Source organism: Anopheles maculipalpis, chromosome 2RL (assembly GCF_943734695.1).
Source record: "Anopheles maculipalpis chromosome 2RL, idAnoMacuDA_375_x, whole genome shotgun sequence".
Lineage (NCBI taxonomy): Eukaryota > Metazoa > Arthropoda > Insecta > Diptera > Culicidae > Anopheles > Anopheles maculipalpis.
Window position 1 is genome coordinate 2,931,381 of NC_064871.1, and position 24,621 is coordinate 2,956,001.

Below are 24,621 nucleotides of genomic sequence, written 5' to 3' on the forward strand. Positions count from 1 at the left end.
CTCTTCCGAGCTCCATTACTTCCCTGCAGATCACCCGCGATAAATGGCGACGTGTAGGTGAAAATTTGCACCACTGACCACCTACTCATATGACCCCGGCGACGGTCTCGTGAGTGGTTGGAAATTATCGAAAAGGATATGAAGGTTCTATGGCACCAGCAGAGAAGGGTTAATTATGACTCCCTTTTTTTGCAACAACGAGCTAACCCATACAAACAGCGACCACACCCACCCGGCTCAGGCTCAGGTTCAGGGCAAAAAGCGTACATCCGCGATGACATCTGCACGCGATGAGTTATGCATGCAAAGGGGCGATGGCTCCCAGACGTACGTCAGAAGAGAAACACAATCAACCCTCTCTGGTCCCTCCCTCTCCCATCGGACTTCACCTCCTTCAGTGATGCTGCCATTTATTTTTATTTCATACTCACCCCACATAACGACGTGGACGGCATCAACCACAGCGCATCTCACACCCGAATACACAACTCCAACGTAACATCATTTTATTTTTCTCTTACATATATTTTTTTTCCTTTTTTAATTTTATTCCTTACTATCACGAACTGCTGCTGTGCATGCAACGCAGCAAAAAGGGCAGCACATGCCGGTGGACGGGTGTGGAGTTGGCCAGGCGGGAAAGTGAAAACGTAAAAGCGTTGCAAATTTATCGAAATGAACTTTTAATGAAGCGACGAAGAAGATTTCCGCAGCCATGGATGGACAACGAGATTTGCGAAAGATTTGCCTCATTTTCGCGCATCATTTTTCTGCCCATGATTGCGCTTTTCTGTGAACACGCACGCAAGACTTCTCTAGCAGCAAAGCAGCGCAGTTTAGCGTAATCGCGCGAAGTGGAAAGCGCATTTCATAGACAAACGATATTTAGTGTTTGCATATCGCTCCGGATGCTTTGTCTCTGCCACTAGATCTGCCTCAATACTCAAGCGGTCGGAGAATATGGCCGACTTGAGTCAATACTTGAGTCAATAGTCGTTTACTTGGAAAAGGTACTTCAAAACGACCCAACCCATGCTTGTACCGGTAAGCTATGGTTTGAGCATGTTGTGAGTAATTAATTAAGTCGCATTCAGTTCCATAAGTCTCTCTTTCTCTCTCTCTGGGTGTGATTTATACGACGCAGTCTTTCCACTGAGAAACGTCGGTACATGCAACTACGATCCATTGCTCACGAACTATGATAGCTAGCCGTTACCGGGGGGTAAGACATGCATCACCGTTGACATGTCCTTCCTTCCGTAGCCCAACTTTCTCCCACGACGCCCAACCGATGTCTGTGTGTAACGACGGTAGAGCAACGGAACTCCACGTACGTACAAAACCTTCCTCGCCCCGGAACTGATGGCTTAGCATCAATCAGAAACTCAAACAACAGCGCCCCGAATGACCGAGAAGAAAGTGACAAACAACCGTTTAGTCATCCAGACAAGCATCACAGACACGTGAACTAGAGAATTGCAACAACAACAAAATGTCAGGAAACGACCATCGCCCTCCGGTGGGAAAAGCGTTAATCTGTGCACGTTTAAGGAAAAATTGAATCACACATTTGCGTTCCTGGTCACTATGTTCGATACTCGATTGTTCCCACGTTTAAAGGTCATCTGGAGGAATTTCGACACGAAGCTTGACGCTTTTATTGTGGAGTAACACGAATCGAACCGAAGACCTCCATCAATGTCGTCCAAAGAAATGACGTCCACACTTTAGCAGGAAGCCGTTAATCGAGAATCTATTTAACCTTGTCAATCCATTAAACTCTTCCATGGCAGATGTGCCAAGGAAAGTCGTACTCAGAAGCTCAACACCAGACAACAATGGGAAAGCCATTGCTTCATACAAAAAAAAAAAGACGTCTGAGCTACAGTCGACTTCCATCCAATACTTCATCTTCTACAATGCCTTAACGACGCCATGTTTGCATTAGACCACCCTCCAATGAGTTCCAGTCCAGACGGCGACGTCTGCAGTCTCTCACCCCATATCACACTGCAGAAAAGCAAATCATCAACTTTACGCCCATCATATGGTACAAAGCCGACAGTATGAACCCTTTCGACTTGCAATCTCAATAAACATAACAATCACACGCTAAAATACACTTCAAGGGATGAGTCTCTTCTCTTCTAGTAACCTTCAGATTATATTGTTCAGGAAATCCGTACATAAAGAACTTCATCTATGTCTGGGTAACATTATTGATGACAGTTCTATTAAATGTACGGCTAAAAGTAGCACAAGATGTGATCGATAGAAAGCTCCCCACGCACCCAACAGCCATCTATCTTTTCGCCTTTGTAAGTGATGTACAGTGAACGAACAGCACGGTCACCCACTGTCATTTAAAATAAAATGAGACTTTTCGTTTTCTGCAAGTCTTTTGCAGTGGTTAGGACGGCGGCGGCACAGTGATGTCATACAGCACTTGCGCTATTGATTAGTAAGCTCGTCCCCGTTACGCATTACCGTTGATTGAAATAGTATGCTCCAGTTTACGTTCAGGTAAGATGCTACCTATTCGTCCATAATCTCCACAAGCCTCCACAAGCACATATTACCTGCTCCAATTCACACCAAACGTCACACTGTGTGTCATCACCAGCAGCCCTTCGATGAAGCTACTCCCTTACACTCCCTCTTATCGTGCTAAATACGAAACAGATCTTGTAAAAGTTCCTCTCACGTGGGATGCGACATTTTCTCCACTCCAGTGCAATCCGTACGGCACGTCGGATCTGCCGAAACCACGCGCATCGTTGCGCACAAAAACTTCACTTTCATTCTGACCTCACCACCGGAAGTCCCGTTAGTTGGCCGGGAAAGTCACTCGAGTCTGTGCGCTCAATTACGCACCAAAACCTTCGGCCGGGCGGGACGTAATTTGCAGACGCAAAATGCGCACACAAGAATAGACTGGGGGGCCGTAAGGTTCAGTCTGCTCCTCCTACACGCGCCAGTCAGTCTTGATCTGTAGTCACATAGACTGGCTAGGAGGGGAGTGCACAAGTCAAGAAAGCAACAAGCCCGCCAGGCTTGGTCGATCCTCCCGAACTAATTCCAATCTTTTCCATCTTTTCCATTGCCGCTGGCAGACTAGAGGGCAGATGCAGAACAAAAACCACAAATTTGATGTACCGTGCAGAGCAAGAGAAAACCCTTTCCAAGCCAGAAAGATCGTTCGTTAGGTAGCATTCGAGGCGAAATCAAACATCAACTGATTACCGATCGCGCCCCTTTTTTGGACAACAGCTAGAGAGCAACCAAAGAAGCTTCTGCTCAGGTGTGGAATTTCGCAGAACATCACTCTTGTACCGTATCGCAACTGGGTAAGGAGTGGCTTGGCACAGCAACAGAGACCTGGATGTGATCGAAATGTTCAGCACCATAGAGCTCATAGTGCAAGATCGACACGGAAAACATTTATCAAGTGTCGATTTTTCTTTCCTTCCATTTCTTCCAACAACCAGCATCTCCGGCGCAAGAGATCCCAAAAGAATCTCCCCACAAGGAACTACTGACTTCCCACCAGCAGTGTGGAGGGTTTTTTCTTTCTTTTCAAACTCATCTTCACCATCATCATCTACCCACCGGTGGGCCTCAATATTCCATTACGGATGTAGCACCACCGAAACCACGCGCTTAGTTCCCGTTAAAATAGTATTCCTATTTTAGGTCACGGAGGGTTTACTGCGTACTTCTTTTTTGTTCATTATTGTCTGCCAATTTTATTATCTTGCACCGGCATTGGTTTCTTCTAGCGGTGTGCGATGAGGTGTGCGTGTGCTACACTGTGTGAAGCTACTTTCTGGCGGGATTTGTTCATTTGTGAACAAACAGCTGGTGGTTTGTATTGTGATGAGAGTACTTCAATTTTTCTCTCCCGTAATAAGCTTCAATGTGATCCATCTTCAACGAGGAAAAGGGTGTGTACTATGAAAGGAACCCACCAACTCACCCAGACTTCAATAATGCACAGTCTTCTTGCCAAAGGAGATCCTTCTTTTTTTCATTCAGACTTATGGCAAAGACCAAACTGTTACTAATGGTGATTGAGGTATCATTGTGATGTCAGATCCGCTACTAGAAAAGGTACAAAAACAGATGTGAGGTATGGCAATACTACATTCAGAGGACTAGGAACTCACTTTCATCGATTATTAATCGTTTTTTGATTGCATACAGGATCCTCTGAGCAGAATATGATGTAAGCCGTTATGTCTCTAGAATGTCTATTGGCGATAGAAATCTTCCAATACTAATTCGTCTCCCAAACAACATGTTTTAAATATTTAGACTATGACTGATCTTAAACCTTCGCCTTTTAAAAGCTTCAAGCCTTGAAAGCTCCATCACTTATGCATTGATATACAGAACACAAACGGAAGGGTTGGCCGGTACAACTGTTATCATGGTCGTAAAAAGTTCTCATACCTACCCGCATCTTCTTCTTTAGTCCGTTTTTCTTCGCCAATTACAACAGCACACAAAAAATTCTGCCCCATCCCCATATTCCAATCCTAAAGAACCTTGATTTCTTGAACCATTTAGGCTACGCGCACCAAAAAACAGAAACCCTTCCAAGTAAAAACAGTTATGCTTCTCCAGGCAAAATCAGGGCAAGGTTTAGCTTTTTTTTTTATTTGCTTACCTTTCTCTTCAACCGCTTGTCCAGTCGATTGTGGGGGCAAAAGAAATTGAAACAAAAACCCCACGATTGCGAAGTCGTAAAAACAAACCAAGGGTAAGCTTCGGTTAGCGAAACCCTCAGAAACGGGCAGAATAAATGAGGTGTTGAATAGAGAGAGTATCATCGATTTGTGTGTGTCTGCTGGTTTTTTGTTGTTGTTCGCGTTCCATCTTGAATTGATTCCCCATTACGATTGTTCCCGTTGTAGCCGCAAAAGTTCTGCCGCGTGTTGCGTACCCTTGCGCAATCAAAATGCCCATCAAACATTTAGCGAAGTAAACTGAACAACACTGTGGCACGCTGGGCAAAAGAAAGCAACGAACGCAAGGCAAACGGTTCAATTTTTAATTTCGAATGCATACCATCGAGCTTAAAACAAAGTGTTGCAAAAGAACGCACAACGGGTTCGTAAGCATCGTCGGGTATTTGATTTTGGTTGAAAAAAAAGTAAAATCAAACCCCTGAAGCAAGCTTGGTGCTCATGTGATATTCCCATGATTAGATTTTTTTTGTTTCTTCTCTAAGCCAACGATCAGAGGATCTCCCATCGTCGAATGGACCTATGGAGCTGGGAGCAGTTCAAGTCGAATGCATTAAAAGAAGCTACAAAACATATCTCCCAACCTTTCCCCTACCAGCAGCAGTACTTCTTGGACCGGTTTAATTAAATACCATGGGATTGAGTTTTATCTTCATTATGTGCCTATATGTACCCTCACCAACCAAGAATGGGTGCGAATATCTGAGTGTTTTGCTGTTGTGTGCTTCTCTCGACTAGCGGGATGCAAAATTCCCAGCTCACTCTTGATGCATGATCGCGAAATCGTTCATTTAGTTCGCATTTAGCGCGCTATTAGAGAGGTTTACTTAGAGCTCGTTTCGATGTTCCCATGCGATTGCGATCACATCGATGCTCAGGTCTCGCTGCAATGGTGCAGCTTTGTACAACATAAACGAGACAAACGGCGCATTCAATTGTGAAGATCACCATCGAGCAGCTCTCAGCAACAAAACCAATTTTATGTTTAAATTACATTTTATTCTAATGCTATTAATCGGGATCGACGTTCGACAGACAAACAACATCCCGCACAACAATCTAACCAATCATAAAAATACATCCAACTTGATACTTGCTACTGGCTTCTTCTTTTCCACGACGAACGAACCAACCACCACGCCCCGTCGTCATAAAACCTTCTTCCGTGATTCAGTCAAGCAAATAGACGCGGGAAGAAGGGTTACTCCGAAAACGCAACAACCCTTTAAACAATCGACTTATAAATGACGTTAATTGTTGTTCTTATGTGGCTGTTCCATGTGACTACGTTTCTTTCCCTCTGCATGTTCCGGAAAAAGCAACATAAATATCATTCCGAAACAGGCTTCCAACAGGTATCAGGTATCCCTTTCAACCTGCAGCTGATCTTACCATAACTGTTCGCTGTTGTGTGGATAGTAGTAACCTCCTTTCCACGATCGAACGATCATGTTCATCAAAACGTATCAACAGTCGTCGGGGACTAGTTGGTTTGTTTAATGCTTTTCACATCTATCAATACACTGTTTCGAGTTGTGCAGTTACAAGACATTTCACAAGCTAACAATTAATCCTTTCAGTTGATGCACTTTTTCAATTAAACTAATTCAAGCGCTTCAAACGGTGACTACCACCGCATGCAGAGCTGTGACACCGATGTATGCAATCTGCACTCATTACAACCAACCAGATGGCATGAACCAAGAAAAAAGTGTGTAAATGCGTCTGTTAAACCTCACGTAACACGTGTGCCGGTCGGCGAAGATTTCTTCTGCAAAATGGCAGTGGATTCAAAATTAGAGCAACATTCTTTCCGGCGGCTTCATCCGAAAATGGGTCGTTTGTCATAATTAAAACATCATTTGCGCTAAGAGCCAACAACAACGAAAACTGCAACGAAGAAAAGCTTCATTTCTTTTCCTCCATTTTTAGCTTGATGGAATACTCATTTTAGGGGAGTTTGATGGGGAAATTACGATCAATCATGTAGCAAATCTAATGAAGCGTCGCTGGACTTTTTTTTTGTGATACGATCGATTCAATTTGTCATGTCCATACGTCATGCTTAGGTCGATGTTTTTGCGATAAGATGAGCTTCGTTGGTGGTTTTACACTAGGTATGGCAAGCACTGGGTTTTGGTTTATGTGAACTAGAGTCAACAGTCTGATGGCTGCGAATCCTTTGCATCATTCTGACAGTCTGACGGTTCTTAGGAACACCAATTCTTCTAGCGAACGTCATGAATATCTAATTGCAGCCATTTAGGGGAACAACTGTGCCAAATTATCCAATAAAATGATACTGATTACCTTCAAACCGAACAATTCATTTCAATTTGTGATCGAAATTGCCATCAATCCACCAATCCGTATTTGCATCCGATCATCACTTACCTGAAAATAGAGAAAGAAAAATTATTATTAGTTTTACCTTCACAACACATATTTATTTCGTCGTAAGACCCTTAAGTGATTCTATTACAAAACACTTTTGCCAATTTTCTGTTCACCACACAACAACAACGCCCTTGAAGTTGGAAAATTATATTCAATTCACAAATTTGAAGCTATTAATTTGTGCAATCCATTTCGTTTCAGCGACGTGCGTTCTTCAAAGGAATTCGTTTTGATTTAGACCACTTTTGTTGCTAATAAGCCTTCTGCACTTGAACGATGTCTGAGACAAACCACTCATCAAGACGAAGCGATGCGCGATTTTCTCTACCCATCAGGCACGAAAATGGCATCACATAGCGAAAGCCACACCATTAACCATGCCCGAAAGGCGTGAAAGTGATGCCAATCGATGTCCAGGACGAAGAAGACGTCGACATCTTCGCTGCTGCCCTCGTCCAAATGACAGAACTTGTGCTTGTTTCCGAAAGCGACAAAAACCAGTCAATTGAACGCTCCATAAACGCCTCGAGCACCGGGTGATAGCGTTTGCAGACGAAAGGCATAGCTGTGAGACAGTTGTCCCACCTCAGTAACGCGTATAGTAACCGGAAACAACCATTTAACCGAAAGCAGTGGGGACATCGTGTCGGAGACATGCGTACGCAATGATGCACATCGTCGCAAAAAGGAAAAGAAACCTCGCCCAACACACGCGCGCTCGAATACCTCGCCTTACCGGATTGCAATCAATTCAGACAGACGTCAGCTGCAAAGATTTCTTCGCTAAAGAAATCGATCAGATGTGAACAGATGCGCACAACCTTAAAGGTGGTAACGTATGCCGTTTTTCTTCGATGCTACTACACGCCCGTGTTCCACTTCCACTTTCATACGAACAAAACAGCAAATCGAAAACATCCGGAAGCTGATAGAGCACGTTCCTCGGCGCAGCGCTAACACAAACATCTACTAGATGCGGGCAGGTTCCATCGAAATAGAGCCATAAAATAAAGATTGTAAATTGGACTAGACAAACAACTAGCGAAGGCAGGACTACAACCAGGGCAGGTTTCCCTTAAGCAAAAAACCCCCCTGAAGAGATGTAAGAGATGCGAAATGTAATTGAACAACACAATCAACCCCAAGTAAACAGTTGATTTGCATTCCATTTCCAGCTTTCCTTGCGGCATATTTAGCATAACTTTAATCATGCTCTTTGCGTATTTGTTTGCGTAATTAGCATCTCTCTTCAGGCTGTCGGGTTATTCAGTCTTGGATGAGCCTTCATCACATAAAGTTAAAAATCATTAAATCAAACGATCAAAATAACTTGTAGAGTGTGGTATGTAAATGAGAACAACGACATGATGCGATCGTAATCGACTACCGCAACTGATATGATTCATAAAGCTCAACATAAACCATTTTACTGCTTTTTATTCGTCCGCCAAGAGCATAAGATATCCATCTGGACGGTAGCGACCAACAAAGCCGTAAAGACTTTCTTAAGACAAAAGAACCGTCTCTTCATAAATCTCTGACAAATGTTGATGGAAAATGTTTATAGGATTGTTCCGATCATTTTACGACCGAGCATCAGGTTACTCTCCCTTTCTCCTTCTGTCGGATTCCGTTCCCAACAATAAGTTCAAGATTTTGGCTAATCAAACACAAATGTTTCATAACCCATGTTAGTCATAAAAATACAATCTCTTCTGATCTCAACAAGAAAGTCATGAAAGAAAAACCTTGAATGAATATTTCTCAATCACATTTCGCACAACGAACGCCCTCCGCACACTTACATTGCCAAACGTTATGAGATCCCCGTGGACTGTCCTCCAGGATTTTTATGTCGAAATCGTACGCGGCAAGATCCTTGCGAAGATTTAACGCCTTGTCCGACGTTAAGGCACACGCGGGCAGCAAGAACAAACTGTCAAACTCGTAGATGTCTCGTATCTTGGGATTTACGGTGGCCGTGCTTACACCGTAGCCACCATTGCTGCTGCTATAGTACAGACTGCCACCATTCGTAATGATCGAACAGCCACTTCCCGTACCGGTCCACGACGCTGCCCCGGTGGGACGATTCACCTGCCCACCAGCAACGCCACCGAACGTGCCTATCCCTAGACCACCATTGGACACAAAGCCTCCACCACCACCACCTCCTGCTGCCTGAGGATTCCACTGGTTTTGGGACTGTTGTTTGCTGCTGTCGTGCTGTTCACTACCGGTGGATAATTGATTTCGACTTCGGATGAGGCGATTGTTGTTGGCCGAAGTCGTAGTTACCAACGGTGCCGAAGTAACCGAACCAGCGCTGGATGCTCCGTTCTGGAGACTGTGCAGCTGGTGGTGCTGTTTGTGGTGATGATGGTGGAGATGCGGTTGATGATGATGATGATGATGATGATGGTGGTGGTGGTGGTGGTGAGCACTAGGGTGGCTTGAAACACTTGGCCGTTTCACTGATATCATAGCTCTGGCAGTCCAGGGGGCGGCGCCACGACTTCTAGTTTTATCTTAACGATGACCAATCAAGCAAGTCACACACTATCGCACCCTGTATACGCCTTCGCGTGAGGTTAACTACACTTGGCTAGCATGCACAAATGCTCTCACTAAACTCTGCTCCCAAACGTTGAGCATGCGTCCACGGCAAGGACGACTTTGAGGAAACTTTTCGCTGTAATCCGGTACCACGAAACACGACAACAACACTGTATCACTATAACACCATCACAGCAGCAGGAAGGTCTGTTTGCACAGCTGAAATCTCAAACGGTTTTCCTTATCACAGACATTAAAACTACTCAGCTACACGGTACGATACATCGCTTGGTAAACACTATCCCGAACAAGCTCTGCCTAGCTGTTTCAACTATCGATCATTTTCTTCTGTTGCACAATCACACCGATGGGGAATAAATTGATTAAATAGACTATTAAATATACAGAAAAACCACTACAACTGTCTGTTATCCAACTATTGTCTTAACTCATTTACACCACAAACTTCCAAGAACTACAGCCTTGATTCTTCCAACAGCAACTGACTGAAACCTCTTTCAAACGTCCGCCTTGGATTACTAATTTTATTTGACGGTTATAATTACCCCTTTGGCGTAGCAACACACACGCACCCAGAACAACAACTTCTCGCATAAACCTCTTAAGACTTCCAACTACCAACACGCTATCGTCGCATGTCTAGGGCCACATTTCTTGGGTGGCCAAACAGCAACGACACAATGAACCTAGCTGGTTTGGTATAATTTATGGCTAATGAACACCGCCGGGTGTCGGATTCAACACTACCTACTCGACACAACAAAAAAGAACTCCAAAAAAGCCCCAAAAACCTACCTCGTTAGTTCGGTTTCGAATCATAATTTAACCACCAATGCGTGGTGTGAGTGTGCGTGGCTTGTGTGCTCTACTTTTGCTGGCATATTTAACAGAGGATGGTTTTCTGTTTTTTTAGTATCAATTGAATTTTCACTTTCCTTTCCTTTTCCATCATCGAAAGTAGGCAAATGGGAGGAACAGGTGTAAGAAGAAGCGTATAATCGCCATGTATCATAGCTTATAAATTGTTGCATCAAAGATTTTCTTTCCACAGGGTCCAGAGTTTCATCCACAAACGCGGGACGACAGACATTAGAAAAGAGGTACTCAAGATGTCACAAAACGGAAACCGGGCAGAGATGATCTATGATTATTGATATGCTCTGAAGTATTGATTTCCTCTGTGCTTGTATTAAGCCATAAGATGTAATCGCTGTCAAAGTTCGCGAGCTTTTGGTTCCAATTTTTATAACAACACACAATGATGATGTTCACGCCAGATCCAAATGCTGAACTCACCAATGGTTGATCAATTTCAGCTTTCCTGTTTACCTTTGACAAATGAGAGCGAAAAGAAGAAGCTGACACGGGGCACGTGGCACATGATTTCACAACTTCAACAACTTCAGCTTGACGTCAAGCTACATATCGAGACCATCTCTTGGGAGCGTTGACCGATCGGTGGACGCTCTCACGCCAGTGATCAATCTTTTTGGAAGCGAACGATCAATCGATTGGCAAACCGAGATTGCCAACACCATTGGCACAAGAAGCTGCAATCTCATCCATCTCCGAAAGAGTGAGAGTGGCTCAATCAAAATCATTAAGAAAGCAGATCAATAAGGTATCAACGACAGGGAAAACATAATTATACAAATATATACAGAGGCATGAGGCAGTAAAGCCATGAGAATCTACACTCGCATATCTTCGCACTTCCGAATGGGAAATTTATTCAATAAGGAGGAAAAAAACGCTACAGATATTAGACCTCTTCCTCAGAGCAGCCAGCACTAATGGAGCAAGAAAAATAAATACTTGGCCACGCCACGATGAGTAACGGAAACCCTTACAAAAGAAGACGCTGATATAGATCGTGCGGTACCGTTCAAAAACACGGAACGCTCCAGAATGATTCAAAATGCAGCCACAAAAAAATAAGAGCCTGTCCGGTCCCGAAGTGTTTTGGTCAATATTTGGCTTTTGCGAAAGTATATCAGCCGTACAAGACGCTAAACGGTATCATTATCTAGCGCACACTGACTTCATAATTGAATCGCGTAGCTTCCGTTTTATATTCTCAACGCCACCAACCGACCACCTGTTGGTTCACCAGCGTCCACTGAAGAAGACTTGATCTAGTTTCAATTTTGGCTCCGAACGATTTCGTGTACCGTTCGATGTTGCCCACCCAACAATGCAAAATCGATCAGCAGCGTTTGAATTCTTTTACGCCCGTTTTCCGATTTCTGATTACGCGAGTCGCGAGCCGAGTGTGCGCAATTTTATCTGCCCTCAGAACACTTTTCGCACCGGTCACAGTCGTGTGCTTTCACTTTCATTGTACAAAATGAAAGAAAAAAATATACAAGGGAAATAAACAATCAACACAAAAAGGTAATCAATTTTCCGACCCGACACACTTGACTTTCCTGTTTCTACACAGCAAAAAGACATTACTGCCAGCTTTCTAGGTGAACCTACTAGCGACGGTTCGAAAGCGAACCCCGGACATCGGGACCACACCCGATCATTGGTAAGGTTGTCGATCATTTTCACGGGTCACTAAAGGGTTTTTCACTTTTGCTTTCCTCACTGTACCGGTCACAAGTCACTACAACGAGGGGGTCACGCTACAACCACAAGAAACTTGGTGAAACTGTGGAAAATTAGTTTTCACCCTTTTTCCGTGCAAAAAGGTTACCCGTGGCGGTGGCATAAAGGTGGCAACAGTTGCTTCACTCTGCTTCCAACGATATGGAGTGATTATGCACTTGCTACCTTCTATTCTCGACGAGCCTGTTTTGCTTTCGCCCTGACACGATCGTGTTTGCGCACGATTGCACCGCTGAAACGATGACAGTAGCTGCCTGCCATGGTGTTAATCTACTCTATGGTCCCTGGCGAACTAAATGGACAAAGATTAAGCTTTGAGCCTCGATGATTGTTGCAGTTGCTTTAGGGTGAATATTTCTTGCAGCCTACGTCTGGGGTACAGGAAATCGTCTCCCCTATTTATGGTCTCCATTGTGGTAGATCGATTCGTTCCGATGGAATTCTCCTTTCCAAATGACAACTGTTGTTGAGTGTAACGCGCATTACTGACCACAACACTGAAATCATTGAACATAGGACTCAACCAAAGACTCTGCATGAGTCCGAAAGCTCGGAAGTTGCTTAAACACAACGCTACCGTGGAAAAAACCGATAGAGACGTTGAAAGTGATTTAAGCTCATAATAAATATTAAGTGAATGGTGTGCGACTGTACTTGTACCCTGCGGCATAACGTGACCTACCACTCCTGAGCAACACACTGGCCCTTGTCATGCGGTCCAGAGCAGCAGGAGAAGGAACTAAGGCTACTCGGAAACTCCCGCAGTGTGCACAGATCCAGATAAACGACAGAGCGCTACTTCTTCGCCCCGATAGCGGATCTCTTTTGCACCCGAGCAAAGCCTAAAAGCCCGGTAATTACCGTCTATTACAGCTCAATTGTCTAATGGAAAATTGTTTAATAAGTATTTACATCTTGCTTTGGTGTGTTTTCGAAACGCCTTATGCTCACAAACTCTACCACCTGTCAAAATAACGCCCCTCTGTACAAACGGATACAGAGGGAGAGAGAGAGAGAGGACATCATAGAACTCGCGTCTAGAGTTTCCGCAATCCCGTACAGGTCTCTCTAGCAAAATTGCGGTCAAGTGTGCGATGTTTGTAACTGCTTCGATAGCACTTCGATTGTCTTAGAGGTCCAATCAGTCAGCAGCCTGTAGCCACATTCGTATGCATTCGATCACGTGCCGCATAACCACAAAATGGATTGGCCTCATCTCGTGTCGCTGTGCTGTGCTTGCGCTACCTGCTGTTACTTTGCCTGTGGTTTTGCGTATCATTCGTGTTTCACTTTTGATTGATATGTATCGATATGCATATGGAACGCTGATGCACTTTCACTTTTTTACGATGCGAAGCTTTGTACCACCACACCACACCAAGACGTGGTCGGTTCCACGTTCGAAGGCTCTCACAGTGTGATCGTCTGCTTCCTGCTTCTGCGAGAGTCATCCATCTAGGACAAATCCCACATAGGAATGGTTGCCCACTATAAATCTAGAAATCCGACATTGCAATTGTGCACTACCCCCGGGGCACCCGCCATGGTGCAGCAGCACAGTACCACACCTCGTAGTTTAGCCCGCGCTCCATGGTTCCAGCATAAGTTTGTAGCCTAATCCAATCAATCGAGAGTACCCTAACGTAAGCGCAATTGTTGTCTTCGGCATGATCTCTGCAAGCCAGTATTACAATTATTTTTCTTGTTTGCCACTTCGCCTCCCTTACAAACATAGCATCACGGCACACTTCCCCCTGTCTTGCCCGTCCAACAAATGCTTTATTTACACTACTTAGCACCCCCTGCGAGGCGGCTTAGAGGATCGCTTTTTAGGCTTTGCCATCTCTATGTACACAATTTTCTCCAAATCATTCAACCAGCAACACAACAGCAACAAAAGAGCCAAACACTGAACGAATGAAGCTGGGGCGAGATAATTTCGTGCCGGTCGTGCCAGGGCAATGATAGCAACAATGGCGAAGCAGAGCCTTTTTCGGAAGCTCAACTTTGTGTGCACGCCAGAGGCTGATAAACGATTACACCGACGTCAATTTACACTCTCGATCGGGCTCAATCATGTCGCACGGGGGCCCAGCAGAAAACGCTATGGTAATACTTTTCTCACGATTTGGTAATTTATTGGTTTTTCCGAACCAATTTGCGAGCGGTGGCGTTTTCTTTTCTTCATTGGTTGAAGAACCAACACTCGGCGGAAGGAGGTTATGCACTTTATCCGATCGAAGGTAATGGCTACCTTGCGAGCAAACAAGAATTTTCGATTACTTCCCTGCCCTGGTGAACTTCCAAGCCAAGCCAAGCTAAGCGTATATCTAAACTCGATTAATAAGACCCTTTATCGCGCACGTACTTCGCTTATCTCTTACGACGATGGCGTATACTTCGCAAAAACCAGCTTATCTACACAAATTCTAACGCTTGTTTTCTTTGGTCGCTTTTTAACTGCACCAAAGTAACACGATTCCACTATTTTCTTAACACAATTTTCACTTTCCATTCCATCTGTTCCGGCTGTTCAGGTGTTTTCACAAAGCACCACACAACCCATCTCTTCAGCAGTCGACGGTGCACAACCAATTGAGCAAAGCAGGCAACCCATAGAGCAATGCTATCCTCACGAGCCTCTTGAGAAACACACGCATTCGATTATTGGTAAGCATTTTTATACGGAATTTCCAAAAAACTGTGCCTTGCCACAACACACCCGCGGCACGGCAAAGACGACGTCCACATCGTGCTGCGATCCGAAACGCAATAAAGCAGAGGTTTTGTTTCCACATGAGCTGAGCGCTAGAGGAAGATGTTCCGCCGATCCCGTTTCCCGTGCGTGGCCCTGTGCACCGAATGCCTTCCACATGTACTCTCGCATAAACAAACAACCAAACACAACCACAGCAGCAGCAACACGTCGGCGTGGCAGGGTGGGAAGCGATCCGATCTTGCGATAATGTAAAACGGTTTAACTAGAGCAAGTCAGTCACAATTAGATGTGGTCATCATCATCATCACCATCGGCCGTGTGGTAGAAGTAATGCGCGGGTCTTTTAGTCCTCTCTTCGTTGATGTCTCCGCAGTTTACGGTTAGCCGGAGACATCGCACAGTACCGGCCCAACTTCACAAGCCAATCGAATCACTAGCGTCTGGTGAGGTTTTTGCCGGTTCGATAATTCAATGCGTGAGAGCCTCTTTTTTCTACCGATTACTGTACAGAAGTACTGAGTTTCACTGCAGACGAAGCACGTCATAGTGGATCATTTCATTAATGCTCCGTTAAAAAGGTGCATGGCCGCCACCGTAGCGAGTGCTCCTCCCGCGAGTGTGCTGTGATCGAATCACACGAGATCACTAATAAAATCAAAGATTGCCGACGCCCGCATCATGCTCCAGATATGGTAGCGTGTCAGACGAACACGAGCATCGTTTAAAGCAATGCTAACCGAGGCGGAAAACAACGACTCGAGCTGAGGAAAATCTATCGTCACCCCCGGTTTGACCTGTATCGAAGAAAAATATGCTTGGAGTCAACTTTCGCTAACCCGAAACGAAGGGCATCGTTGCACTAGCTCCCCGTAACCACCAGCGGGTTTCAAACCGATAACTAAAAATGGCCAGCAATCCGATGGAAACAATCAAAATAAATTGAAGTCCCACCGGGATCTATGCTGTGACACGTTCGATGCTTGACAGCTCGAATCATTTAGCTCGATCGTTACGACAACCGGGCTCGTTGTAGATCGATTTTCAATTTCGTCAATTAGTGCAGTGACCCGATTCCTTGTCGACTTCTGCCCTACGGGTATGGTCTTCCTAGCGTACGGTTAATTGTCAATTGATAGCTTCGAGAAGGTTGGTTCTATTTATCTGCATCGTACGGAGAACGTACAGCCACTGGACACACTGGAATACTACCAAACGCTGGACAACTGCTGTCCATATCGTTATCCAATTAGGTTCCCGAAAATAACCATACCACGGTGTGTATCTGTAATGCACCAAACGTTCGGGACTAAGAAACTGTCCACCATTTCATAGTCCACGAATTGGCAAATCCTCCAGAGACGGTAAGCTATGGCTCGACGCTTTCCCGTCGTGTGTCGCGAGCCAAAGCTGATAATCCTTACATAATCCGAATAGATCATTTTTGTGCCTGGCTGACCTCACTAAAACCTACCCTTCGAACTCTATACGGGTCTGATGTCACAGACGCAGACGCACTACCACTCCAAACAAGGCTGTTTACATCGGGGTGTATGCTTTCGCTACTACACACTCCAAGACGATTCTGGTCCCCTTTTTCAAGGGACGAACTATTCTCACGCGACAACAGTTGAAAGAATGGCGTGGAAGAAAGGTGTTGAAGATTATAGGTGCTCTAGGTCATTTTGTTACAGCTGAGCCACTCACTCAGGCGGGGGGCCTGGTCTTGATAGTTACCTAATATTTTCATTTTCACCTCACACACACACACCCTGATTCTGCTGCCGCGCGTTTGCCAATTACCAGTTAGTGCCAGAATAGATCGATCAAGTAAATGGCAAATGGCTTGTCCTTCAAGAAGTAACCGAAAACCTTTAGTAGCTCGGTCGCACTCGATCACAGCCCAGAGACAACGGCACCAGTGGTCACCACAACCGGCAAACCAATCAGAATCTAATCAACGAATCCAATTTTCTGCAACTGCTCTCGTCGTTCGATCATTAATTTCGATTACAATAAGCATTGAACACGAACTGTGTGGATGCAATCAACCGAGTACTACTGTTGCATAAGTAGCGAGCAGAGTGAACTTTAAAACTGCCTGATGTTTGTGCATCTAAAACAGGGCAAAAACTATCTTTTATTTCATTAGCTACTAACAATAGGAAGCTAAGTGAAGTTGAGATTTTCCTGCTTTTCCGTGTGCTGAGTTGAATGAACTTTTATTAAGCCACACAATGGAGTTAGTCACCAGCAGCAGGCGCCAATTCTAAATATAATCTGTCATTTTAATGTACTGGATAGCGGAATGCTTGGCAACTTCACTTCAATCTGCGCATGATATAATGTCAAACAAATTGTCCAAAAAGTGAAATAATATACGCAATTCAACGCGGGAGGTAATAAATCTAGTCAGCCACAGAACAGCTGACAGCTAATTCTTGATTGTCCTCATAGATTCGCAAGAACTCAACACTGAGTGCAACCAGATCCCTTATCCAGTTTGAGGATCGTAATTCGCATTCTCTTGTACTGTACTTTGTGGTCATTCCTCTGTCCTCGTTACAGTATCTCGGCAAGTATTTGCCGAGTCCAACACATTTGGTTTCATTTCATTCTTCTGAGATAAACTTCATCAGTGAAATACTATCCTCAACCACATAACCTTGAGCTGGAGCATGGAAACGATACGGACAGTATGGACAGTTTAACAGAGGTTACCTTTTCTTCTAGCTGAAGCTCCACAACAACGTCCTTCACACATGACACCGCCATTCCACATCGAGCCTTTCTTTGCTATTAACCGTCAACCAGAAAACCATTCTCTACATGCTCTCTTACAGCGTTTAATGGTTTCATGGTGCTAGAAACAAAACATTCCCAAACACAACCTCAAAACGAGCGCTATTTATAAAAGAACAAAAAACTGCCGTTACCCTGCCATCGTTTGCATGCGCCCCATTCGTTACACATTGAACAAATGTGAAAAACTAATTTTCAATTATCGGCCAAAACTTCCGTGGCCTAATGACACCCTATCTATCTTACAAACCGCGCACAACCCCAAACTCACCTCTATCCCATCCTAACAAATTGCTGACAATAACAAGCAATGACACAGCAGGAGTGGAACGAGGAATGAGGTGGCGAGGGCACAAAAACCAACGCAACCATATCTGACAAATGTGTCCCCGTTTCAAATTTGTCCCACCCGTTTTTGGCCGCCTGAGAATTGGTCCGGAAAAGGATAATTATGGATAATTACACATATCATTTGCTATCTGGTCAGCAATGATGGACAAAAAAACGCATCTTACAAACCACAGTTGGCGGAATAGAACCTATATTGCCGGACGATCCTAGTGCCGTAGTATGACCGCGTATGACGGGTAGTCTATTTTCTCTAATATCCAGCTAACGAAAAAGAAAGTCACGTTGTGGTTTTTGAAGCTGTCGTTAAAAGATAAGAAGAGGAGATCAGAGCTGGTTTGTTTTGGCTCTCCAATTGTATGTGGAACGCTTTTAAAGGTAAATTGATTCTCGACAATTACTTCCACGCAGATATCCTTATAGCAAGACATGGGTTGGAAGCCAAGTAGTAAGGGAATGATTCTATATCACATTTGCTATACAAACCAACTAAGTGATTATTGTAATGCATAAAAATGAGCTCAGTGGCGTGACTAAATGGTGAGGACCATAAAAATGGTTAATCTTTTACTCAGCTTATCATCGCAACTCTATCGGTTTACTTTTCAACAGAAAAGGTCAATGTTCTCTAGAACAAAGAGAAGAAACTCGCCCTTAATGGAGTGAATTAACCATCTTTCGCTGTATGATTGATAGCTTTTTCCAAGGATTAATCCTGTGCAGTACAATTTACAATACATCTAACACGTAATATTTCAACCTGACCTAATCACGCACCTTGTCTTTCCTTACAATCTTTATACCCTTGAAGAATGAGACCCACAATAACTCGCATGTCATTGAAGTATTTCTAAAAGGTTTTATAAACACCAGTACTGCCCTCACACATGTAAAACGGACTTTCGTCTGAAACACTCCATAACACTAAAAAACCTCATCCAAAATTTGGGGTCATCTCGATCGAACTAACTCTGGTGGACTCTTTTTCCTTCCTTCCCCCTCTTTGGCTAGGTCTCGGTGCTTAGAAGAAAGGAAAACCTGCCGATCAGTCAGTGGTGCTTGGTGGCTCAGTACAACAACCTGTCGTCAGGCGACGCCACGCAAGAAACTATCGGTCAATCATTTGCATACGCCGGGGTAACGAAATAGGAGGTCACACCGTCCGCCCAGACACACACACTCTGAGGTCGGTATGCGAATGACCTACTACTTTCCTTCCCCCAACTTTTCCCTCCTCCTGCGGGGGTGCGTTTTTCTCTCCTCGGAATCATGCGGTTCTCGAAAGAAAGCAACCCTGTGCTGCGCTGCCTGGTGGCGACACGCACGTTTGCGTTGAACGATACACACGATTTATCGACCGCCGTGCTGACGCGCGCTCACAGTCAAAGTAGCGAAAGAACTTGGCGTTTTAATGCAGCCGGCGAGTGACCACTTTTAGACCCTAACAAAAAAAGACGAAATTCCAACAGGGCGCGACGCGACGACAGCCATATTACCATTTAATGGTCTCCTACTGGCTGGCGCGGAGGTCTTCAGTGCCGTGCTTTGGGGAGTTGGATGAAGAATCGATCGTAACCGATTTGATTATTCGGCTTAATTTCTTCAATTGTGTGATGGCTGGGCATCGCCCACTGTTTTGTTGTCCACCGCGTTTCTTTTTGCGTCTGGTGCCCTAGCCAAGTCAGAGGGGTAGAGGTTGTGTGCACACAATCCTCTCGTGAAGGGTGAAAAAATACAACCCATTGTCGATAATCGATTGCAGCTCACAATAAGCGACATGAGAAGCAACACCAAATCTCCTTTTCCCTATCAAAAGTGAAGCTTAGCGGGAGACGGAACGGTGTACAGTAAATATAATCGATTTAACACGGACCGCCAAAGAAAGCTTGTTTCCGAACGATTATCACTATGCCGCAAAGTTCGGAGTCACCTTGCTCGCTGATGCATGCCTGGAGGACTAGGGGCGTTATATTGGATTTACAAAATACAACAAAATATGTTATCTAGAGCAGAGCTTACATTATCAAACCTTAATCAAAACGCCATTCTGTCGTTTGCATTGTTCATGAGACAGAAAAATGTCACCCACATAGCACACAGGCCCAGTCATTTTCTCCCATTACAACATTAGTATGTGTGTGTGATGACTTTCATGACTTTATTGACAAAAAAGCCTTGCTCCAAATCCTACTTTCAGTCCCAGCTGGCACACATAGCAACCCCAAAGTGGACCTGTAGTGCTCGGAGGACATTACAGAATGTTCTCGAAAGGCAGCACCTCCCAAGGCAGCGGACAACTTCAATAAATCGGAACGTGATTAGCCTGAATTGTTTACGGCACGAATAAACATACAATCTTCAGACACCACGACGTCCAACGTCTTCTAGGACAACAGCGACGAAACGACACACAAAACATTTGAAGTTGAACTACTTTGCTTCGGTTTCGGCTTTTGTAATCGACTGTGTGCGGCGTGTGCACGGTGAAATGTAAACACGAAGGAATTATAGTTTTTGGAAGTACAAAAACCCTTCAGGCGAACAGTGGCCTCCTTCAGGCACCATTGCTCACGCAATCAGGCTAATTATTTCTTAGTCATTAGACGCACGCGTGCTAGTACCTGACTCTTCCTTCCTGCAATTAGCTGCTGCTGCCGAATGGCGTGAAAGGATAGCTATTTGGGCAGATATTTGAAAGTGGGGAAAAACGCTCGGCGCTAAGAAGATAGGACTGTTGCTGGTGGCTTTAATTGAGGTGGGTTATATCCGAAAAAACAAAAACCAAAAACTTTTTTGCTTTATAGTTGGACGTTGGAGAGGGGAAAAAATCTAATTTGTCCACATCATTCGCCTATTTAAAAACAAACGAAAGAATGCGATTTTATTTGCCCCAACAGCAAGAGATGGGGCAAATATTTGCGCTGGGACTTAGTAGAACATCCGTTGCCCTTTCACTGCTACGCAAAGCTATGGCTTTTGGGCTCAATTCGTCTTTTACACAAAAATAGTTACCCACTAAAATTTTATCTCACCATTCAAACCCGTTTGCCTTTTCGTCCATCATCTCACCGGGCAGAGGACGCAAGTGTTTGCCAACTTTCCACAACTTTCTACACAAACGTTTATCGTCCAATTTGGCGCATTTTTTATGCTTTTTGTCCTCGAAACTAACCAAAAACGAACCGATGGAACTTTTATTGGATTAGGGCTAGTTAAGAGTGGCCGGTGGAAAATAAATATAATAACTGCTGGCTTTCATAATTGAGCAACTAATAATAAAACGCCGGGTACGTGGTTTGAAACGGTGCGAAATCTTTGCCAAACGAAGACAGCGGATTAGTTTCACAGCGTAAAACACTTGCGGCAAACGGCATGGGATGGACCACCATCACAACCGTCAACAACGAAAAAGACACAATTCTTCAACCATAAACTCCTATTAACGTGCCCAAGGAAGGCTCAATGTCAACCAAGGTACGATCTGCTTGAATCGCATGTTACGATCGCAGTAATGATGACTTCAAAGTTCTAGACCTTTTATAACCTTCAACCGCTAACGGAGCAGCCAAGAATCACCAGAGAACGATAATTAAATCGCCGTAATCAACCTCAAATGACTCGTGTCCCAAACTCTCAGATCAGACGAAATGATTTCTCAGGAACAATCAATCCAGACTCCTTGTGCCCTCTCTGACCTTGACATTTAATCAAGAGTTCAATTCGTGAGCTATATCTTCTTCTTTTTGTAGCGAAATCTAAACGGCTTAATCGATGAGACATCTCTTACCAGCAAGAATCGCCCAACATTATTTTGTCGTCGTTCAACAATTGAATTGTTCTCGTTCGCCCGCTCCATTGCCTTATCCAGCCAAACAAGTGGTGGAAGGTCGTGTTTCGTAGATTTTTCGAAAGTGTTAAGGTTGTAAAAAATTCAATTAATAGCCACCGTACAACACCCATTCATTCACCACACCACCATGGGAACATCTTCGTTGCCTTTTTTCGCTGGACTTTTCATCTCTTTAAACAACAACCATAGAAATAAACCGAATCGACATTTGCAGCACCTTCAAAAACGGTTACGGCCCCCTTCGGGCCAATGTGAGCCTAGCAAGTAAGGCAACAAAAAAAAGCATTGACCTCAATGATCCAATGAATGATCATAGGACAATAAATGCGCCATCTTCACAAACGTTCCAACGAAAAAAAAATTGGCTCATATTTATTGAGCAGGACCTGCGCATATGTAGTGACGCGGAAAGGTTCAAAACTGTGCCACCAAACTTATGTTTTATTCCAAAAATTCCCAATCCTCCAGCTCCAGAAACCAGCGCGATGATCGCGTCCAGTAGCATCAAAGACTTTTTTCTTTGGAAGTAAAAAGTGCCAAAGACAGGTGCTAATTCGGCAACACATCTCACAATCAAAACGAATGCTGCAAAGCAGACCCACGCGTGCACAGTACCCCCCTTCTTACTTCTTCTTCGTCTGGTGGAAAACCTCCATGGTGGATGTCTATTAAAAAGTTCACCTTAAGACAAATCAAGCCGAGCCGAGAGACCTGCCTGCCCAGAGACTTCGTGCTGCTGTTTTGCTTTGTTAATGAAACAGGAGACACTGTGCACATGGCGTTCGTTGGGTAGCTTTTAACCACCTTCAGGCACGTCGATTTTGACACAAAGCTTACACAAATATGACCACCAAACCACCACCTTCCCAGCAGTGACTCATGGTGCGACTAAAGATGATGGTTGGTGGTGCTTGGTGTGCGCGTTTATTTTTTCGGACAAAACGATTGCAAAAGAACAATAAACCCGCTGTCATCATCACACGAATGGGGCACACGCTGTTTGGTAAATTTAATTGACACTGCGAATTATTGTTTCTCGAGCGAACGAGGGGACACGGACCAGCGTAGTGTTATTATTTCACAAACAGCCATTGCCTAGCTACACACGCAACGTATTATTGTGTGACAACTACTTGGCACACGGCGAAACCATACGCGTCCGACAAGACGAGCTCACTAATAAAGTGATTCTGTGATCCAACAAGGCGCAACCAACCGAAAATGCCACAGCTAGAACTACTCAAGCAGAGCAAAAACAACAAGCCGCTTCTTCCTTGTTCCATTCTCTAAAACCCTCCACTGGAAAAGTCAGTTCCTGTAGTTCCACCCGGTGGAACAGGTTTAGCGATGGCCTCGAACCGACCATGCCCCTTCTTGACGCTCTTCTTCCGGGTTTTAGTGAGTACTAATTGTAATTAACTAATGCGGGCGGTGCCTCTGCCATGCCGTTTCGCAGACGAATGTTAAGAGATTTGGCGTTGCTACCCTGCACTGAATAAATTTAAATTAAAAACCCGGATCTACACCGCAGTACGGTGGATCACTTTCATTTCCGTCTACTGCCGGTGCGCTGCCGGTTGTACAAGCGTTCTTTGGGGTTTTTTGTTTGTGTCTCACTGAAAAGAAACACTTAAAGAAACATTTGTTGCCAATTTTATTCCTAATTTTGGGTTGGAATTGTTTATTCTTTGCCATTTATGAAAAAAAAAATGCAGAATAATTTCACACGTGAGTTGGTGCGCCTTCTGGAAGGTGTTGAAGCCGATGAAGGCTTCTATCTACAAAAGTAAAAACCTGGCGATGGAATAATTTCTTGCAATCTTAAATGATCTTCTAGAATAGTCTTCACGCAACGCAACGTGATGGTCTTTTTGCAAAAACTAAAACCAGTTCACACCGCAAATTTGTTCCAAATTATTCATCCCCACACCGGCCGAGATAACCCACGCATAATTATTGTTTTAAGCGTGCTGATGACTACCACTCCTAGCTATGGCATCATTTCTTTCGGACCATTGCTTCGTTCACTGGTTGGTTGGTAGAAATCCTGGTAGCGCTCTCGTGACACAGTAATGAAAAATTGACCCATCGGACACTGCGAACCACAGCTGGCTTCTGGCCCAGCTCCACAATCGACATTCACAAAACGGATCGCCACACATGCTCTCAATAGCAGCAGCAAAAAAAGCTTTACGACTTGGTCTAGTTGACCTAATTTTACTGCAAAATTTCGTTGATTTCTTATTTATCACCCACGTTGAAGAAATTGTAGGAATAAATCACACCATATTGTGCAATCCTTATGTCGTCTTCTTACCTTCAAAAATGTAAAAAAAACTCATTCTAGTCTGTTTGATAACATACGCAAGAGGTTGTTTCTGTTTCAAGAGTCACTTGAGTATAAATCGCCTCCCACATTGGTCTCGGTTCAAATCAGCAGGATATCGTCTGGACCAAGACACCACATAAACCATAATCCAGTTCGTCCCATATTTTGCGCCCAATATCCTATAAGTGTCATATGGCGCACTAGTAAGAATTTCCTCCCGGGTCAATAACATTTTTCATGG

The 24,621-nt window shown here is 44.3% G+C and overlaps 2 protein-coding genes across 2 annotated transcripts in view; both read right to left on the bottom strand.

The window, feature by feature from the left end:
- Positions 1-9,685, bottom strand: part of LOC126556677 (titin homolog) — a 36,806-nt gene extending 27,121 nt beyond the window's left edge. The window contains exon 1 of the mRNA XM_050212094.1: positions 8,951-9,685. Coding sequence (XP_050068051.1) covers positions 8,951-9,629 — 679 coding nt within the window. The 5' untranslated portion in view covers positions 9,630-9,685. The remainder of the gene's footprint in view (positions 1-8,950) is intronic.
- Positions 1-24,621, bottom strand: part of LOC126557483 (3-phosphoinositide-dependent protein kinase 1) — a 386,951-nt gene that overhangs the window by 15,547 nt on the left and 346,783 nt on the right. The gene's annotated exons all lie outside the window — the stretch shown is intronic.